This window comes from Rosa chinensis, chromosome 7, assembly GCF_002994745.2.
Source record: "Rosa chinensis cultivar Old Blush chromosome 7, RchiOBHm-V2, whole genome shotgun sequence".
NCBI lineage: Eukaryota > Viridiplantae > Streptophyta > Magnoliopsida > Rosales > Rosaceae > Rosa > Rosa chinensis.
Genome location: NC_037094.1, coordinates 14,487,570 through 14,509,093, shown reverse-complemented (window position 1 = coordinate 14,509,093; position 21,524 = coordinate 14,487,570). Strand labels below are relative to the sequence as shown.

The 21,524-nt window shown below is 36.7% G+C and overlaps 1 protein-coding gene and 1 pseudogene across 1 annotated transcript; both read right to left on the bottom strand.

The window, feature by feature from the left end:
- Positions 1–3,604: 3,604 nt before the first annotated feature.
- On the bottom strand, positions 3,605–8,539 carry LOC112177460 (annotated as a pseudogene).
- Positions 8,540–14,224: 5,685 nt separating this feature from the next.
- On the bottom strand, positions 14,225–15,821 carry LOC112177459. The gene is made up of 5 exons (XM_024315748.1): positions 15,530–15,821; positions 15,087–15,423; positions 14,870–14,973; positions 14,619–14,678; positions 14,225–14,511 (listed from the first exon to the last, which is right to left on the bottom strand). Exons 1-5 carry the CDS (start codon positions 15,819–15,821, stop codon positions 14,225–14,227), a joined length of 1,080 nt encoding a protein of 359 aa, XP_024171516.1.
- Positions 15,822–21,524: the final 5,703 nt, after the last annotated feature.

Below are 21,524 nucleotides of genomic sequence, written 5' to 3'. Positions count from 1 at the left end.
CTCAAATATAGGAAGCTCACTCAAATCTCTAGTCCAATTGTTAAATGACTCGGCAACTCTTCACCACTATCCTCTTGAATGATATAGTCCTGATCGTCACTTGGTGTGCTTGGAGGAGATGGATGCTCTTCACTTGATTGAGCTATAAGATTCATACACACCTAAACAACACACAAAGTGAAGGATATAAGTAACTAGAATTAAAATAAAATGCAAGGTATATACAAATTAAAAATTACGACTTTTAAAAAAAAAAAGTAAATAGAAGAGGAATCCGATCTTTGGGTGTTGCCTATCGCACAACAGTTCGGTAATTCCTTTCAATGAGACCAGGTAAGGAGGGAAAAGATTTCGGTGGAGCAATGCTCACTTTTCAACCTTTCGGTTACCTTTCTCTTATTCGATCCTTGCCTAGACATCGCATTAATTGGGTAAGCCTACTTATGTTGAGCGAGTAAGCTAGTCGTTACAAAGATAAAATTCCTAATCTAATTTACTCTAATTAATATAATTTTTTTTTTTTTTTTCCAAATTTATGCCAACTTCTAATCCAAAAGAAATAAATCTAAGGGAAATGAAAGAAAATGTCACTTTAGAGAGTGAAATGATAAAAAAATCACCTAGTTTCTCACTTGATAAAAAGGTCCATTGTGAATTGCTAGTAATATTAATTTAGTCCTTATGAATTAATAAGTTGATGTTAAAAAAGGTTAGTTTTTAATATTTTTTATTCTGATTCTACCCTTAAAGCCTAATACATGTTTCTGATTCCCGTTACAGTAGAGCCTGATCACCCAGAAATTTGAAACCCTAAATGCAACAAGATAACCATGGAGCGAAAGAGGACTATCACTATGAACTGGGATGGCCTCCACAACGAAGAAGACAATGACCGCTTCTTCGAGTCCGGGGAGAGAATCTCCTCCGCCGTGCCTATCGACCTGGAAGCCTCGTCCTCCGACGATGAGAATTTCGACATCAGTCCTTTGTCCTTTGCCTTCTTCCACACCCGAGCCCGATCCGGAACTGAGGGCGTCGAATTTGTCGTTGCCGGCAATGTCTATACGGTCGAGATCAGGAGAGATCGAAGCTTTCTCGGCGGATAAAACGAAGGAAAGAAGATCTAATCGGCATAATCTCGAAACAACGGCTGACGAGAATGTCATCGACTAGCGCTGCGCCTAGCTCTATAATGTGTTCATCCTCGACACCTCGTCACTCCTTGTTCAGGTTTTGCTCTGAAGTTCACTTTAAGCATTTTTTCGATTGATTTTTTTTTTTTGCTCGATCATATCAATTTAAGTGTTTGGATACAGAAACATAAGCAATCTGATGAAGAATATGGCCGGATGTTGCATGAATTTCAGGCCGAATTAGCTTCCTCCAATGAGCTCCGGCAAAAACTCCAAAGAGAGGTTCGTTGAATTAGGCATAGATTTTTGTGTAGATAAGGTGTTTGATGAGATGCTTGTGAGAAATAGTAGTGACTGTGATTGTAGATTGAATCTGTGAGTCTAGAAAGGAACAAGAAAATGTATCTTAATAGTGACCGGAAGGTGTTTGTGTTTATGCCTGACTGAAATTTTTTGTGTAGGATTCACAAGGAGCAAATGGAGAAATGGCAGGAGGAGATCAGAGAGTTGCACGCGATTGATGCTTCGAATGAGGAGGCTAGTGCTATGCTGCATAATGCTACATATTTGCTTCAGAATCCTCATGTTGATTCTTGAAGGTAACACTTATATTTGCTAGTCCTGTGTTCATTTGACTACATATGTAACATACTTCTGCAAATTGAGACTCCCGATGTTGATTATGTTATGTATGGCTGGTGCAATAGGTCCATGGATATAGTTTCGCTTGGGTCTGATATTAGTCGAAGTGGAGTCCGTAACTTACATATTGAAACTATTTTAATTAACATGTTGATAAGCATTAATAATCAATGTGAAATTATGAAGGTGTGATACTATTGATATCCAGTAACTTTTGTCCGTTGTTATTGTCATCTTGATTGACAGTCAAGATTTCATTGTGAATTGCAATGTCCTCTTGTTTCATTCTCCTTCTGTTTGATTTGATGTTTGGAATTTGGAGGCCTCTGATTGGAATATCTTGCAGGAAGTTTTCCTTAAAATATTGGTAGATGTGTTAATGTCCTAATTTCTGCTGTTTTTCTGAGTGGATTTTATGAAGCTTGGTTGTCTTCCTTTTTGTCAGTGTTCTATACTTTCTATATGGATGTTGATGTAGTTGAGGCTGCAGCTTTGGGCCCAGTCAATCAAGTAATGGTCTGCCTGATCCAACTTTCATGTAACAGGCTTGTTTTTCTATTTCTTTCTTCTGCAGGAGTTCGTCTCCTTTGGATAGATCAACTCCTTTTGGGCGGTAAATTAACACATGTTATGAAGCCACCTAACATCCCCATTCGACATGTGATTCTGATAGCATAATCCAATTTCTGGTTTGTAAATATACAATCTTCAGACAAGTGGTAGTGAAGGTACCATGGAATGTACTGTACATATCATAATGTACAGAATGTACTAAAATCTGAAAAGTATATTGGAAACTAGTCCAGGAGTACCATGGAAGAGCTGAAGAAATAAATGTGGATTGTCTCATCTTGATTGGATTGGAGGGGAATTTTATATTTGTAGTAAAATGCTTTAGGCTGTTGAAAATGTTGATGTTGTATTACTGATACTTTTGTATCTCAATTGAATTTTTATAGATGGAATAAATAGAGAAAACATCATAATTTTGTTGGCGGTTGTATACTTTTTTGTTTGACGTATAATGAATGCAATACAGCCATTAGAACATATGCCCAAGGATTGACAGTGACTTTGCAAGTAATTTGAGGTTAACGATAACTTGGTTAGCCCAGGTCCTTAGTTAGTGAGGTCATTGGCCAAGTCACTGCTAACCTTAAGTCACTGGCCAAGTCACAGTCATGACCATGTCATTAATCATTAACTGAAGTCACTGTCATCACATGTCACTGGCCATGTCACTTTTCATGTCAATGACCATGTCACTGTTATACACGTCACTGGCCAGGTCACTTTCCATGTCAATGACCATGTCACTGTTATACACGTCACTGGCCAATGACCCAATGACCCAAGTAGTTAGTGAGGTTACTGGCCAAGTCACTGTTAACCTCAAGTCACTTTTTTTTTTCCAACCACATAAAATGAACACAAAGACATGATATTGGTTTATGCTTAAGAAAGACTATAACATAATAATTAGCAACTCTGTTTACAGCTTTAGTATAGCTAAAATAGCAAATACAGAACACAAAATCAGAAGACAAAGTCTTGCCAAAACGTTCTCCTACAACAACATTCATTGGAAACAAAGAAAACTATCCTCCCCTGGAATCTCCAAGGCAAACCGAACTCCTTGGCCTTCATTATCTTAAGCCTGTAAAGAATCCATGGAGGTTCTCAGAAACACAGTATTAAAATAATCATGCAAAAACAGCAAATACTGATTGTATCAAGGAGAAATAACTTATTTTTTATGTCTACCATAGAATAGTTGCAAATGTTGTAGACATTTCGAAGAAAAAGAAAGGAAATTGTTTTAGCATAAACTAACACCATGAGCTAAAATTACTGTAAAAGATTGATTTTATTGAACTTGCCTTGCTAGCAATGTTATTGGAAAGCCAATCCAATCCCTTGTACAGTCCCTCGCCCAAGGTTGGACATGTGCTCTGAATGTACCTGAGAGATAACATCACAACACCAACAATAGTTCAGGCCATACTTCTCCTATCTACAATACTATTTGGTCCTACAATTCATCCAAGATCTTTACATGGTATTAAATTAAATATTACATCAGGTTCTTAATTGTTTAGTTCGATTTTGACACCATCCACTAGTTTTATAACTCATATCTAATAGAACTAAACAAGTAAACTCACCTCTGAATAAAAGATAAAGAAATCATTTTAACCTTATTTAGTTTGTTCAATCATTTAGAGTCATAAATTATGTAGACATATGATTTACCAGCTTACAACAACTATTTACAGATGAACTAAAAATTGCAGAGTGAAAATTAACAATATCACTTACCAGTGACGTTGGCAGAGAGAATGAAGCCTAAGCTTATCAGTTATTTCTGCAGCATTCATTGCAGTAGGAAGATCTTGTTTGTTGGCAAATACAAGCAAAACAACATCCCTCAGTTCATCCTAAAACCAGATCAAATTTTTACCTTTCAACCCTAGTACCAAAAAGACCGGAAAGAATATGTGCAACTGTTTATCCTAGATGAGATTCTGAATCTTCCAATCAGTTACAGGGCATGCACCATAATTGCTCATGAAGAAACTAAAACATAAAGCAATATAACTATAGCAAGTGAGTGGATGCAATGTACTACAGGAGATTATGTATCCAAACTCTATAGAAACTTACAAAAGCCAACAATTTAGAACAACAAAGAACAAGAACCCTAAACAAGGTTCTGAATCTTCTAATCACTTAAAGGGCATGCAACCAGAATAACTCATCAAGCAACTAAGACATAAAGCTATATAACTACAACAAGTAAGCAGATGCAAGTCCAGGAACGTATGCACCAAACCAAATAGAAACTTAGTGAAGCAACATAGATTTTATTTATTTTATTTTTTTGGGTAAAAGGATCCTATGATCTTTTGCAATTGGAACTAATGAATCCCTAGTATAAACAAGCACAAATTATAATACATGAGAATCAGTAACTACCTAATTCAACATCCTGTGCAACTCATCCCTTGCCTCAACAACTCGATCCCTGTCATTGCAATCAACCACAAAAATAAGACCTTGAGTGTTCTGGAAGTAGTGCCTCCACAATGGACGGATCTATATTTGGAAGGAACTATATCACTCACTAGTTATGCATATATAGATGTGCAGACCAAAACTCCTCTTAAGATGTTGAGACACCGTACAACAAAGAATGGCCTCCCAGTTCTAACTTTTAAATGAAAACAAATTATATAAAACTTTATCATCATATCCCCCATCAATTGCACAGCTTTTTAGAAGATCTTTAAAAAATAAAAAATAAAAAAATTTCATGTTTATCAAAGCAAGTGTCAATAAATTTCCACTAATTATAATGGCTACACAATCATAATGTAATCTTTATCTATGCGCATGCAACGAGACACATGCAGAGAGATACACAGTCAGAGAGTGAGCAGTTACCTTGTCCTAACCCCCTATATCCCACAAAGTGAAGCTGATGTTCCTGTATTCCACAATCTCGACGTTAAATCATGTAAACAACCACTCTCACAATTAAACGAAACATAACGATACTCTGATCCACATAATGCTACAAAAGCGAAACTAATCGCCATATCTACAACAACACATAAGAGTCTTAACATAGCACAACGAAAGTAAAACTTGCACAAATTTACACCTAACAGCAAAACTGACCCGAAAAATTGAGTCAAAGCATATCTGTTTCGATCACTAATGGTAGGGATGGTGGTGACGATTTCTCCGAGCTTGAAGAAAGGATAAGAAGCACTCCCAGATTACAGATAATGCCCAGACTGGAAAGTCCCTTCTAACACTAGCAATTCAAACGATCATAAGCACCGTTATTAAAGACCAAAATCTAACACCAGCAATACAAATGCAACACTGCTACGAGAAACATCCAATGCGCGAAATAAAAAAACATGGAATATGAATAACTCGAGATGCACGGAGCCATAATCAAAGAACTTGATGCTAAAAGAAAACAAAAATGAACTACTCCACAGTATACTTAAATGCTTCATATCAGTAATCTTCTACCTAATTTGATCTACATGGATTAAATCCATTGTATTCGCAAATTGAATTATTGAGAAAACAAGTGCAAAAACGAAAGCGCGGAAGCACCTTTGGAGGTCCAGGACTGATCGGAGGGTTTGGAGGAGAGGAGATCGTCAGGGAGATCGAGCTTATAGTGATGAAGGAGATGGATCACGGCGGCGACGACGACGAGGATTCTTAAGCTGCTAGTGGTGAGCGAGGTCGCAGTGTACAAAATCCCGTCGTGGTCGACATCCGGCGGGAACAATTGTAGCGAGTGGCTCAAGTCCGACAAGATCTGGATCGTAATCAAAATGGAGAGAGAAGCTCCGATCAAAATCGATTCAAGCTTTCTGATTAAAAGAGAGAGAAAATTTGAGCTCAAAAATGAAAAGCTCAAAAACGAAACAGAACCGGAGGAACTCCCGAAGCAACTCCCGGTAATACGCGCCGCCGCTACCAAATCTCTCCAAATCCACAGAGCCGATTCAAAGCTCCCGCTCCGGCGAAGGGCGAAGAACGCAGAAATGACGTCGTAGGGGACCGAACGTACTGGACGCCATGGGGGGGGGGAGAGAGAGAGAGAGAGAGAGAGAGAGAGAGAGAGAGAGAGAGAGAGAGAGAGAGAGAGAGAGAGAGAGATTTTGGTAAGGGTCAAGTCCGAATGGATTCAGACGGGCTTGGGTAACGGCATGGGAAAAGAGAGAGAGAGAGAGAGAGCTGCTAGTGGCAGCTTTGGTAATTAAACTTAACTTTAGTGGTAGGTTGTTAATAGATTACCTTAATTATCATGGGGACATTTGTGGTGATTGCATTATCATAAGGTACTTTAAAATGACCTCTTTTATCATTGTCCCATAAATCTAACTATCAAATATTTAATTTTGCAACTAAAAGGTGAAATTGCAATAAGTAATAAGTAAATAGCAACTAGCAAATAGGCAAGATTAATTTTATTTTTATTTTTATATTTTCAACATGCTCACACTTTATCTTTTTATTACCACAATTTACTAATTTACTTATCAAAGTAGTTACCACAATTTTGAAAATAAGGTGACTACCACAAAAACTAACAAAACAAAGAAAATATAAGAACATAAGTTGAAACACAAAAAAAAAGTAAAATTTCTAGCTACCCGAAGGCAAACCGAGTTAGGAATCGGATTTTACTCCAATCCCCGGTAACGGCGCCACTGTTGACTCCCCAAATCAATGAACAGGATCAGGAGGAGCATCCATGAAGTAAAGGGCTTCCTCTTCATCTCCCAAGCTTGCTAACAAATAAGGCTTCAACCGAAGGCCATTAACTTTGAAGGTGCTCCCATCCTTTAGATTCTTGATCTCAATAGCACTATGGGAAAAGACTTGCACAACTTTAAATGGGCCACTCCACCTTGATCTAAGCTTTCTGGGAAACAATCAAAGTCTTGAGTTGTATAGAAGAACAAGTTGTCCCTCATGAAATTCCTTCTTCACCAACTTCTTGTCATGATAAAGCTTACTTCTCTCCTTAACATTTTCATAAGCCTCTATCCGGATTTTCATCAAGCTCACATAAGTCAAGATTCCTCTTCTCTCCCGCTTTGTCAAGATCGAAATTGAACTTTTTGATTGCCCAACTTGCTTTGTGCTCCAATTCCACCGGCAAGATGTCCTTAAAGCAAAGCCCTACTTGGAGGTAGCCATATATATGATGCAAGTGAAGGATGATGAGTTCCCTTGAAGCCAACTTTTTGAAATAACATCACCAAATTTGAGAGCATTGGATTGCAAGGTTTTCATGCCTTGTTGTAGGTGATTGTTGGTGACTTTCGGAGCACTTGTAATCTACAAGGGGGAGCAAATTCTAAACCTTCTTTTGCATTAAATTTTTTATTTCATATTTAGTCATTAGTCTATTTGTTTGTTTGTTTATTTTATTTATTTATTGTTATTATTATTATTATTATTTTATTTATGTTTTTATTTTTGTGTGTAAATGTGTGTTAGCATGCTCTTTCTCTCCATGCTTAGACTTTTCATTGAAATTTCTTTCAAGGAAACACTTTATAACGTTAGGGACAATATTAAGATCAAGTGTAGGGGGAATATGTAATGTGTGTTAGTGTTTAATTTTGAAATAAATTAAAAAAAAAATTTGTTTTAGTATCTTCTTTTCTAGTATTTGTGTCTTTCTTTTAGGTTCCTTCCAACACCAATAATGAACTTTAGCTTAATATATATGTGGGTTAGAAAGCATGTTTGGGTCTAATGAGCTTTATTTTTAAAAATATACCATTATGGATCAAGTGTTTGATTTCATTTATATCCATATTTGTCATATCAATATATTGAGCTAGAGAAGCATAGTGAGACTTGTGGGAGCTATTACATGCCATATAGTGAGATTTGAGCTTAATTGAAGTGCATGCATAGTTCTAAGCACTAATTTCTTCATGAGTGGACATCTCATTTGCTTTGCATCTCTAGAACTTGCTCCATATCTTTCGAAGCTCTGTCTCAATTTTACATCTTGAAAATGATTTAGGCAACTAGGAATCCACCATGGCCAAATGAGTATGTCCCAAAAGATTGAATACCCTTAAATTGCCATTTTAAGCCTTTGTATAATTAGCCTTTTAATTCTTCACACCATAAATGTCTACCCTTAACTTAAACACTTGCCTTAGCCTTTCAAGTTTTCTTAATGAGCAATACGAGATTGTTTGTGTCATGATGCTAAAAGAAACAAGTTTGGGGTACTCGGAAAAGAATAAGTGTGGGGGTGCTCTTTGTTTTGCAATTTTGCTTTACATTAGTGAAAAAAAAGGATAATGACCACTTACCCATTTTCAGCTTAAAAATTGCTCACTTACTCCATTAAGAGTTTTTTAACCCCATTTACCCGATCTAACATCCATGGACTGTTTTGCCCCTATTTTAATCAATAAATTACATCTCTCTCTCTCTCTTAGAATCCCTCTCTCTCAGACTCTCTCTCCGATCTATTTTCTCTCTCCTCCCCCCTCACCTCTCTCTCTCTCTCTCTCTCTCTCTCTCTCTCTCTCTCTCTCTCTCTCCCCCTCTCCCTCCCCCTCTCCCTCGTTCACTCAGTCATCTATTCTGCACCGGATCGCGTCGACGCTTAATCGCCTGGGCAGGGAAGGGGACGCTCTATTCTAGATCGATTTTGCTGCACAGTTCGAATCATGGTTGGCTCTTCGGCAGCAAGGAGACAATCTGAAGGATTGTTCAATTAGACCTGGTAGGTGCGCGGAGGCCGGAATCGAGTAGCTAAGACAACGAAGCACTTGTAGAAGACGATGCCAGAGTCGTACACTCGGTTCGTGATCTCGGACCGAGGAGAAACGGGTCCGGCTTGTGTTGCTAGTGGGCTTCGGATTTGGCCTGGGTTTGGGAAATTCAAGCTTTGGAAATTGTCTGTTGCTTGGCCATGTCCCAAATTCTCTGAAATTCTATTGCAGCAGCGGTGGGTGGAGGGGGTGGGATGTTGTTGTGCCCGCAGGCGGCAAGGCTGGGAAGGTAGTGGACTGGGATGAGCTTGGGCTGCAGGCGAGGAGGATTTTTTTTTTTTTCTGGGTCTGATAGAGGAGAGAGAGTTGGAAACCAATTTACTAATAAAGATAGTGTAATTGGCTTTTCTTGGGGTCTATTGGGTGGCAATGATATGATTATTGAGGGCAATAATATAATTATTGGAAGGTAATAATATGATTATTGGGAGGCAATAATATGATTATTAGGAGCCAATAATATAGTTATTGGGGGACAATAATATGATTATTTATTTGGATAAACCTACTAAAACATTCAAAATTAAAAACATCTTCATTTTCACTAATTATTGATCCCCAATGAACTTGTTATTGGGGGGCAATAATTTGGTTACTGGGTATTTCAGACGCCGAAATCCGGTCACCAGTCAAGTATCCGGTGACCGGTTGCTGGATTCTCGTGACCATTCGCCAGATTCCGATCACCGGTCGTCGGAGTCCGGTCACTGGTCACCGGAGTCCGGCAAGGTCTCTAATGACTTCTCTCTCTAAGTGACAAAGAAAGAGTGGGCAAAAATATCCCAAAAATAAATAAAAAGAAATAAAAAAATAATTAATTGGGTATTACGGAAATGATCTCTTAGAGTGTTTAGGTAAATGGGCAATATCTTAGAGTGTTTGGGTAAGTGGGCAATTTTTATCCTAAAATTGTGTAAATGGTCATTATCCCCAAAAAAAATAGTATAAAAAAAAATAAGAGGAGAAAAAAATGAAAATGACAAAAAAAAAAAGTTATTTCAATTCAATAATTAGTTTTTGTTTATGTTTGGGGGAGTGGTTTGGGAAAGTGGAAATTTTGAGCATCTTTAGTTCTTAAGTTTTTAATCTCAAAAGGATTGTTGCTTATTAATTCAATTGCTTGAAAATTGTTATTCCAGTCAATTTCATTTCTTTAACCCCTCACCCTAAGCCTCATTATATCCAATAAAAGCCATTCTTCATCCAAGATGTGATTTTGTTGATAAGTGGAAATAAGATTCAAGAGCAAGCATATGGTGGTATTACACGAGATTGTTTTGAGTGTAGAATAGTTAATCCCTAAACATTTGTGTGAAAACTAGAGTGAATATCTTGTGAGTCTATGGTTAACATGGTTTGACATGCATTCTCAATTTTGGTATGTTGAAATGACAAATTAGAGACATGCTACACATTTCAAAACGCAAGTATTTGATCCATGATCTGTGATCTATGAAGCTTTAAGACTTAACTTTATTTCCATGCCCTATCTATATTGTGTTCTTTGAGGAAATTGTTGGAAGGATTAGATAGTTGTTGTAGTGTCGGATTTGGGTTAGTTTGCTTGAGGACAAGCAAAGTTCAAGTTTGGGGGTATTTGTTTGATCATAATTCATATACATATTTGTTCCCTAAAACATGAAAATTACTTGTTTTAAAGTCCAATTTAATGTTTACTAATCCAATTTCATTATTTTCCTAATCTTGTACTTTACTTAATCTTTGTGTTTATATATATATATATATATATATATATATTTTCCTTATCATGTGAGGAAATGATGGAGAAGCATGGAAATGCACTAAAAATTCAACCTTAGCACATTTTTCTACTCCGGCTAGGAGAAAGTGAGCTAGACAACAAAGGAGGGGTAACCGCCTAAGCAAACAAACCTCAAATGAGTTGAAACTTTCCATTTTCATCCTAGACATCTCAAGGATAATTTGTTATGAAGAGTGCCAGAGCTAGTTTTGAGTGGAAAGCCTTCAAACAGTCAGCCCAATTTTCTAAAAGACGAAAACTGGAAAAACTGTCATATAAGTATTTTAGAAGCATTTACGGCAGAACTACAGTGAATTTAACACTGAATTTTTACCAGGATAATCTACACTCATGGAGGAATATTTGATATGAAGAAGTCAAAAGCCCATTCTGAAGTCCTAGTGGAGAATTAATTGAAGGAATTAAGGGGCAGAAATTGACCTAAAACCAGCTCAACATCCATCATGTTCATGTTTTCCACCACATAAAGAAAGCTAGATGCTTTTCTCTTTTTCCTTGGATATATTTTGCTACTCCAATCTATTTAATAGATCATCATTACTTCCATACTCCATCAATATCAAAGATTGATGATGGAATATGAGAAGTAGAAATGATCAAGTTGTGAAATGGTGGAATGGTGAAACTTTATGTATATGAAATAGAATGGGTAGATGGAAAAGATGATGGCTTTGGTGGTGGTGGTGGTGGTAATAGATGTTATGGATTGATGGTGGTGGTGATGAAAGTTTTGTGTAGGAGATGATAGTGAATTGTAGAGAATATAGAGAGAAAAAGATGTGATGGAGTGGTATATATATGGGTGATGGTTTATATAGAGAAGAAAAGGAGGGGAGTAATGATGAATAAAAACAAAGCATAAAGGTGGAGTATGAAAGTAATGATGATCTATTAAAGAGATTGGAGTAGAAAAATATATCCAAGGAAAAAGAGAAAAACATCTAGCTTTCTTTATGTGGGTGGGAAACATGAACATGATGGATGTTGAGCTGGTTTAAGGTCACTTTTTGCTCCTTAATTCCTTCAATTAATTCTCCACTATGAATTTAGAATGGGCCTTTGACTTCTTCATATCAAATGTTCCTCCATGAGTGTAGATCATCTTGGTAAAATTTCAGAGTTAAATTCACTGTTTTTCGGCTGTAAATGCTTCTGAAATAGGTACAGGTCAGGTTTTCCACTCAAAACTAGCTCTGGCACTCTGCATAACAAATTATCCTTGGGATGTCTAGGATGAAACTGAAAAGTTTCAACTCATTCGGAGTTCGTTTGGTTAGGCGGCTACCCCTCTTTTCTTGTCTAACTCACTTTCTCCTAGCCGGAGTAGAAAAATGTGCTAAGGTTGACTTTTTAGTGCATTTCCATGCTTCTCCATCATTTCCTAATATGATAAGGAAAATAAATATATATAAATAAACACAAATATTAAGTAAAGTACAAGATTAGGAAAATAATGAAATTGGATTAGTCAACATTAAATTGGACTTTAGAACAAGTAATTTTCATGTTTTGGGGCACAAATATGTATATGAATTATGATCCAACAAATACCCCTAAACTTGAACTTTGCTTGTCCTCAAGCAAACTAACCCAAATCCGACACTACAACAAACAACTACATAATCCTTCCAATAAATTCCTCAAAGAACATAATATAGATTGGGCATGGAAATAAAGTTAATTCTTAAAGCTTCATGGATCACGGATCATGGATCAAATGCTTGCGTTTTTAAATGTGTAGCATGTCTCTAATTTGTCATTGCAACATACCAAAATTGAGAATGCATGTCAAACCATGTTAACCATAGACTCACAAGATATTCACTCTAGTTTTCACACAAATGTTTAGGGGTTAACTATTCTACACTCAAAACAATCTCGTGCAATACCGCCATATGCCATATGCTTGCTCTTCAATCTTATCTCCACTTATCAACAAAATCACATCTTGGATGAATAAGGGCTTTTATTGGATATAATGAGGTTTAGGGTGAGGGGTTAAAGAAATGAAATGGACTGGAATAACAATTTTCAAGCAACTTAATAAGCAACAATCATTTTGAGATTAAAAACTTAAGAACTAAAGATTCTCAAAATTTCCACTTTCTCAAACCACTCCCCCAAACTTAAACAAAAACTAATTATTGAATTGAAATAACATTTTTTTTTTTTAGATTTTCGTTTGTTTTTTTAGGGATAGAGAGAAGTGACTAGTGATGATCAAATTGAGGATGGTGTAGATGAACTCATGGAGGTTTTGTCATGCTGATGATGATTCCTCAAGTGATGCTAGACTCCTCTCTTTCTTCTTCAAAGATTGATGATGGAATATGAGAAGTATAAATGATCAAGTTGTGAAATGGTGGAATGGTGAAGCTTTATGTATATGAAATAGAATGGGTAGATGGAAAAGATGATGGCTTTGGTGGTGGGGGTGGTAATAGAAGTTATGGATTGATGGTGGTGGTAATGGAGGTTTTGTGGAGGAGATGATAGTGGATTGTAGAGAATATAAAGAGAAAAAGATGTGATGGAGTGATATATGGGTGATGGTTTATATAGAGAAGAAAAGGAGGGAAGTAATGATGAATAAAAACAAAGCATGAAGGTGGAGTATGGAAGTAATGATGATCTATTAAAGAGATTGGAGTAGAAAAATATATTCAAGGAAAAAGAGAAAAGCATCTAGGCTTCTTTATGTGGGTGGGAAACATGAACATGATGGATGTTGAGATGGTTTTAGGTCACTTTCTGCCCCTTAATTCCTTCAATTAATTCTCCACTATGACTTCATAATGGGCCTCTGACTTCTTCATATCAAATGTTCCTTCATGAGTGTAGATCATTTTGGTAAAATTTCAGAGTTAAATTTACTGTGGTTAGACCATAAATGCTTATGAAATAGGTATAGGTCAGGTTTTCCAGTTTTCATCTTTTAGAAAATTGGACTGACTATTTGAAGGCTTTCCACTTAAAACTAGCTCTGGCACTCTTCATAACAAATGATCCTTGGGATGTTTAGGATGAAACTAAAAAGTTTTAACTCATTCGGAGTTCGTTTGTTCAGGCGGCTACCCCTCCTTTCTTGTCTAGCTCACTTTCTCCTAGCCGGAGTAGAAAAATGTGTTAAGATTGACTTTTTAGTGCATTTCCATGCTTCTCCATCATTTCCTAACATGATAAGGAAAATAAATATATATAAATAAACACAAATATTAAGTAAAGTACAAGATTAGGAAAATAATGAAATTGGATTAGTCAACATTAAATTGAACTTTAGAACAAGTAATTTTCATGTTGTAAGGCACAAATATGTATATGAATTATGATCCAACAGCAACACTATTTGCCATTTTACCATACTTGTTTCCTTTGAAAAATGCATTACACCACTTTTCCAACGGCAAAGATTGCAGAAACTCTTCAATAGGCGGACCACCTTCTTTCTTCAAGTTGTGCAAGTTGAAGTTATAGCTTCCTAATGTAGGTGAATAAGCAACTTTCATAAATTCCTCCACAATCTTGTCAACAAAATAATTTTCAGATTGCTTTCGGTTCACACCTCTAACATTCTCCTTAAGGTGATAGTAGCAGTATGAATGAGGAGAATCTGGAAATACCCTGGCAACAACATTCAATAGTCCGCTGTGTCGATCAATAACAAAAGTCACATTTCTACCTTGCGGAGACAAGATGTTATATAGATGATCAAAAAACCAATGCCATGATTCGCATGATTTTCAGAATCTACAATTGCAAATGCAAAGGGGAATAACTCTGCAAAAAAGATAAAACAAATCATTAGTATTTGAAAATGGAAACTGAAGCAGAAGCTACTAACCCTTTAAAAGCTACTGATGTAGGTACATAAAGATACTATGATAGGCATAGATATATACTATCACAGGTATATAAAGCTACCATCCAAGATACTAAGCACAGAGCAGAGAGCACAAAATAAAACATACCTTGGTTTCCATTCTTTCTAGTAGCACAGAGCATGTATCTCTTATACTTACTCTTCAAATGAGCAGCATCCACGAACAGAAGCGGAATGCATGACTTAAAAAGCCTTCAATGCAACCAGAAAAACAAATGAAGAAACGTTTGAAACGATTACTTAAAGGATCAGTTTCCAATATGCAATAAGAGCCTGGATTACTAGATAAAATAGCATCACGATACCAATGTAGTTGATAATATGAGTCACCATCATGACCATGGACAGCTTTTCTAGCCAACTCCTTCCCATACCAAGCAGTCTTATAAGACACATCTAAACCAAAAGAATGCTTGAGACGAGACACAATCCCTTTAGGCTTGAGTTGAGGATTGGACTTTAACTCATTAGCAATCTCTGATTTTACAACATGAGACCCCAAAAGCTTACTCTTTTGCTGCCTAAGAACTCCTTTGCATGTGTGAACATTATTCAACTTCTTTATGTAGAAAAAGTCATTCACCTTGTTCTTCAAATCCCCAATAGACCATTGATAACCATCAGAATATCTCTTAGCACACTCTGCAATAACACGACTTGAGGTATTCCGTGTGTACTTGAAAAGAAAACCAGTTTCAATAGCATACTTGGTCAACTTTTTCCTAAATTCTAACACCCCCCTTCAAACTTTTGATCCTCATGCCATATAAAGCCTTGCCACTCATGAGTGAGATAACTCTTTGGAGCCTCTGGCCTATAACACCCAAGTATTCACTCGCATCAATAATATTGCTTGAACTCATTGACAAACATGAAGAAACACATGAAACATCATCCAAAGATGTTGTTGCAGAAGTAGAACTACTACTCCCACGACAATAAGGCACCAAAATGGTGCTCCCATTAGAATCCCTCACCAAAATATCAACAGAATTCAATTTAAAATCAAACATACACCTAAACATCAGTTTTACATCCATATCACTTGATAACACACAGCTTTTATATCCAGGGAAAGAATACCTCAAGTCAAATAAACCAAGATTCAAATGATTAAAACCCACAGAGACCGCCCTCCAATATCATTAAACGAATGCTCATATCAAGAACGAAGATAATTGTCTCAAACATGTACGTGCATCTCGCATAAGGTTTTGCATCCATGGCTAAGTTACTAAAATTACACATTAGAGGAAGAATAATTAGCTTCTATTTGCAATATCAAACAGAAAAGCTACTGGAATCAGATTGAAAGAATACTAGCAGAGGAAAAGAAAGCTACTACCACAGTAAGATAAAGGCACTATAACAGTTATACAAAGCTACTATATGTAATCAAAAAGGAAAAACGAAGACATGACAAAGATTGATATTATAATGAAAAATGAAGACAGCAGCATGCCGCTGCACCGCGAACCTATCAGTGTATCAATCAGCTTCTAGTTTTGATATGAATTAAAAGGCAAGACGAAAAAACAAAGAATATATAACAAAATAGCAAATGTAGAATTCTTTCATTCTGTTAGTTGCTTTTCTGAACTGTATCAGTAGCATTTACAAACTTCATTAGTAACTTTGACTATACAAATCAGCTAAAACCTGCATTAGTTAACAGAGATAGCTATGAACAATAAACTTGCACAACAGTTTCATTGTACAATAAACTTTCACCAAAAACACATGATTGATACAGTGATGAAATCACAACAGCTACGCATGATTTAACAGCTAATTTAACTATAAGCTACGCGCGATTTAGGTTTAGCAAAACAAAAAAGTAATCACATTGATGAAATTTGAAATACAAATCAAGCTAAACAGATTGCAGAGAGAGAAGGCTGAGATCGAATCAAAACAAAAACGAAATTACAGTGATGAAAACCGACGTAAAAATCAACCTAAATAGAGTGCAGAGATATGGAATTAAACCTCAATGATCGATTAGAGACTGTTGCGAACTAGAGGAAGAGCTTCATCTTCGTTTGCGAGCTAGAGAGAAAGAGAGAGCTTCGTCTTCCTGAGCGAGCTAGAGAGAGATTCACGGTTTGCTAGAGAGAGAAAGAATTCCTGAGCGAGCTAGAGAGAGAGCTTCACGGTTTGCTAGAGAGAAAGAGTTTCATCGTGGTAGAGAGAGAGAGACTGAGAGTAACTGAATCTGAAACAGAAATTTAAATAATATATAGGTTAGAGTAAAATAGGTATAGCATAAAAATGAGCTTATGGTTTTGGGCCCTAAAGTGGCCTTACGTGTACAAAACAATTTAGGTGGCCTTATGAGTCATATAAGTCTCAAAGTGACACTTCTTTGTAATTTTCTAAAAGTTTTATGATCTTCAAGAGGAGCACCATATTAGGCCAGTGACCATTTCGTTTGATATGGGTGATGAGGTATTTTGTAATATGTTGCTTCCAGATTTTGTATATGAGACCTATATGTGGAGTTATGTTTTGCGTCTTATGGCGTGGAATGAATCTGTAGTTATTTTTGGCCTAGATCATGGTTTAACTTCTCATGAATCCTAGGGATTATGGGTGATGGATGACTTTGGTGGAGTTACGGGTTCTTGGATAAAACAATTTTTTTTTTTTTTTTTGGAAGTTCATCCTTCATTTTACCAGGGAAGTCAAATTTTGAAAATTTTGACTACAACGTTAAATAGCGTTTTGCGATATATATTTTAGGGCTAAATACTGGTTACTACCCTATGGTTTAGGTCCAAAATCAATTCAGTCCTTGGACTTCTAATTTTATCAAAAACACCCATGTGCTTTCAATTTTGATCTAATAGGTCCAATTCATTAATATTCTATTATGAGTTTAAGTTATAGTTGGATTATTTGTTGAAAAACTATTTATTTGATAGATTTCTAATAGTGGGACTCACTCCAAAATTGACTATGCAGGCCATCTCAACACCACATCATAAAACATAGGTCATATATGAGCCACGTCAACAAGTTAAATGACTCAATTGTCGTAATACTAACAAATTGGACCTATTAGATCAAAATTGAAAGTGCAGAGGTGTTCTTGATGAAATTAGAAGTTTAGGGACTGAATTGATTTTAGACCCAAACTACAGGGTAGTAGTCAGTATTTAGCCCTATATTTTAAGGTTTACAATGGAGGAGAAAGTTTTCTCCAAATTGAAGACTATTACTGTTTGTAGAGATAAGAAGATATTTTTTTTTTCCTTATTAATGTCTTCATTGGTAATTTGACATAAGTTGACAAAGAAAGAGGTCCAAATACCAATTTTGGATGTATGAATAGAAGCTCCCTTTAAATTTTTACTTTCGGTGTTCACAAAAGGTATTGCAAAGATTTTGTGTAGTTAACAATGATTTTGTGAATTAAATAACGAATTCATGATGAAGAGATAACAAAAAGACAAAAAAAATAGTAATAAATGGAAATTTGGGTGGAGAAGATGAAGATTAATGTTATCCAATGAGAAATTAAGTAATCTTTCTATTAAATTCATTGGTTATTTTTTTATTTTTCCTTACAAATTTAGATTTTATAAAATTAATGTACTTAGTAGTCATCTTACACTTGGGTTTGGGTTCATCATGGGCCGGGCTTGGGCCAGCCCTACCCTAAATTTTAAGGCTTAGGCTCGAGTCGGGCGTAGGCTTCAATATGTAAACCCTTACCCGCTCTTAAGGCCCATTTCGCAAGGGTCGAAAGGGTCGGGCCGGGCCTTTCTCTGTTTAACACTTTTTAACTCAAACTCTCAAAGTGAAATCTAAACAAGGAATAACATCAAATTTGAATGACTGAAATCACTGAATGTCTTCAATATTGTGGTCTGAAATCTCCATATCATCAATTACAATATTACATAAACTAAAGTTACTAAATGATGTAGTCTACATCAGTCCAAGAAAAAAAATAGTAGGAAAGGTGTCATTCTTGAAGACTTCCGTAATCAAGATCCAATAATCCTCTCTTCCCATGAGTCTGTTAAAACACAATACAAAATTATGTTAAAAAACAATACATTAAACCATCTGTAAACTATCTACAGCATCTAAAGTAAATCATTACTTATGCACATAAACCCATCTAAAGTAAATCATGTATGGTAGACAATACATATCATGATTCATGAGTTGTTCAACATCATTCATGAAAATAAGCCTCTTATTTGACTGTCCCTTCATTCTGAGTTCATATGGGCAATTCATGACAACATATTATTCCCACAATATTTCAGTTCATGATAGCACATTATTCTGATAGCAAATGAACACCACAAGTCCACAACCAGACAATGCAGCAAACAACCACACAATGCAACAAGAAATTTCAGTTGCATGCAAGAACAAAAAGACATAGTTATAAGAACCGTAATGTGCAGTTCAAAACAAATTGGCTAGTAATTCATTTTTCAACCACCAAATATAAAGAAATTTGCACGGAACAGAAAAAAGAATAAACGCTAAACTCACCATATTAGTCTTATTCCGTTGCCGGCATCTAAGAGCTAAACCCAACCACAAAGTCTTCTTCTTAAAATATGGAAGTCTTCTTCTTAAAATATGGGAGTCTTCTTCTTCCGGCTCTCTCTCTCTCTCAACCCAAACAGAAACCAGAAAATACCAACAAGTAGGTCATCAAATTTGAACTGTAACTAGAAAAATTCTCTGTAAAACCAAAGGAAATGTTAAATTGAGTAGCTAATTGGCGTACCTAGACAAACAATCGGGTTATTTCACTACCCACAGTTGTGAAACTCGAAAGCTTCAGTCTTTATTCTCCAATATCCATCATCATACTACCCAGAAGCAAAAGCTTTAGTCTTTATTCTCGAATGCTTGCATTTAATATTGGTAAAGGGGTTGGGGAAGGGCGGCGACTGGGTCTCGGGATCTGCAGAAGGCAGTGACTGGACCTCGGAGTCAGCGAAGGGTTGCGACAGGTTGGACTGCAAGCGGAGGAGGATAGCCTTAGAGGTCGAGGAAGGAGGATGGGTCTCGAGGTCTGCGACGGGCAGCGATGGGTTGAACTGCAGGCGGAGGAGGAAGGGTTTACGAATAGGAGAAGGAGGATGGGTCTTGGGATGGCGAAGGAGGTCGGGGAAGGAGGATGGGTTTCCAGATCAACAAAGGAAGGCGACGGGGTCTCGGGGTCGGCGAACGGCGGCAACGCATCGGACTGCATTGTCGCCTACCTCTCTGTCTCTCTCAAATGGATAAGATATGGCTGATGCCTGATATGCGAATGGGAAGTGTTTAGGACTTTAGGTCAAGTGACTCTAGTCAATGACCTAGTTGACAAGACTTTGGGCTTTGGGTTTAGTCTAGGCAAAACGGGCCTCATAAATTAATTGGGTTTGGCCATTTAGGACAGAAGACAAAATATTACCCATTCTCTAAAATAACAGATTTCTTATTTTCTTTCTATGTAAATATGTAATATATAAAATAAATATAAATAAATATAAATTTTAGGGTTGGGTCTGGCTAGGCTTGGCCCTTAAGGGCTCAATCGGGCCGGGCTTCATTTGCATAACCCATACCCTACCCTATTTTAAAAAGGGTTAGGCCGGCCCGCCCTAATGCAAGGGTCGGGTCAGGCTTTAGCCCTATGGGCCGAGTGGGCTTAGGGTAGGTTTAGGGCCAAATGGTGAGGCTTAACTTGGGTAATATAGTCTTTCAATAATTCAAATGTTTGTAGGGTGAACTAAGAAAATGGTAGGGTGGCAATAGACGCACCCTATATGATAATATAAGATGTTAGTAACTAGGGTTGAGTTTGGGTTGGACCAGTCGCAAAAATTGGTGGGACTGACACCAAACCAACAACTTCAATTTCAGTCCGGTTTGTATATTTTCAATTTATGAAACCGAGAAAAATCAAACTGAAAATAATTAGTTTGGGATTCTTGATTCTTCAGTTTCAATTATGTGCATTTCGAAGATGTGAAAACTCATATTTAATTTGGATTTTTAAAGTCAAATCTCGTGAAAACCCAGTTTTTTTCATATGCAATCTCAAAACCTATATATTAGACTTCAAAACTTAGATCTACATCAATCTATTCTTGAACTGGTCACCCCTAAAAGCTTCATCGTGAAACAATTTGCCTCAAAATTTTTGGCTAAGCGATGAGACAATAAGAGAAAAGAATGAATGATTTTGATTTTTGGTTGTGGCTAATAAAGAAGAAGGGGAAGATGAAATGAAGAAGGAAGAAGATGAACTGCGTGCACGTGTTATGGTGGTTGAGAAAGAACGAGAGTTCGGAAATGTGGGGTTTGAATTTTGTTTATATGTGGGCAAGGCTATCAAAATAATATCGAAAATTATTCAGTCCACCTACGGTGAACACTCACTGCCGATCAACCGCTGTCCAAAAGGATGAAACGGGTGGCATTGGCTTAATCTCACCTCACATATGACTCTCATAATTTGATCTTGGTCAAGATATGAATAAAAAATGAGGAATTTACTTCCAATGTTCGAATGGTTTTTGGCCAAAAGTTTTCAATTATGATTTCTCCCTCCACAAATCTATTTGTTGTGCATTGTTGGTGGCGTTGGAACCGTAAGGAAGAGAGGAACACAACCCAAGTGGTGGCAGAGCTTGAGGTGGCCGGAAGAGGAAAAACCAAGCTGCAACCTGTTTCAGTTTCTCCTCTTTGATCCACCGTCATGGGATCAATTCGATATTCAT

Excerpts from the sequence above, each read along its gene's own strand:
- LOC112177459 (XM_024315748.1), bottom strand. The coding sequence starts at position 15,821 with ATGGATGTAAAACTGATGTTTAGGTGTATGTTTGATTTTAAATTGAAT. Across the intron at positions 14,974-15,086 it reads TCATATTATCAACTACATTG|GCTTTTTAAGTCATGCATTC; the intron begins GTATCGTGATGC and ends GTTGCATTGAAG. Across the intron at positions 14,512-14,618 it reads TCATGCGAATCATGGCATTG|ATTCTCCTCATTCATACTGC; the intron begins GTTTTTTGATCA and ends GGGTATTTCCAG.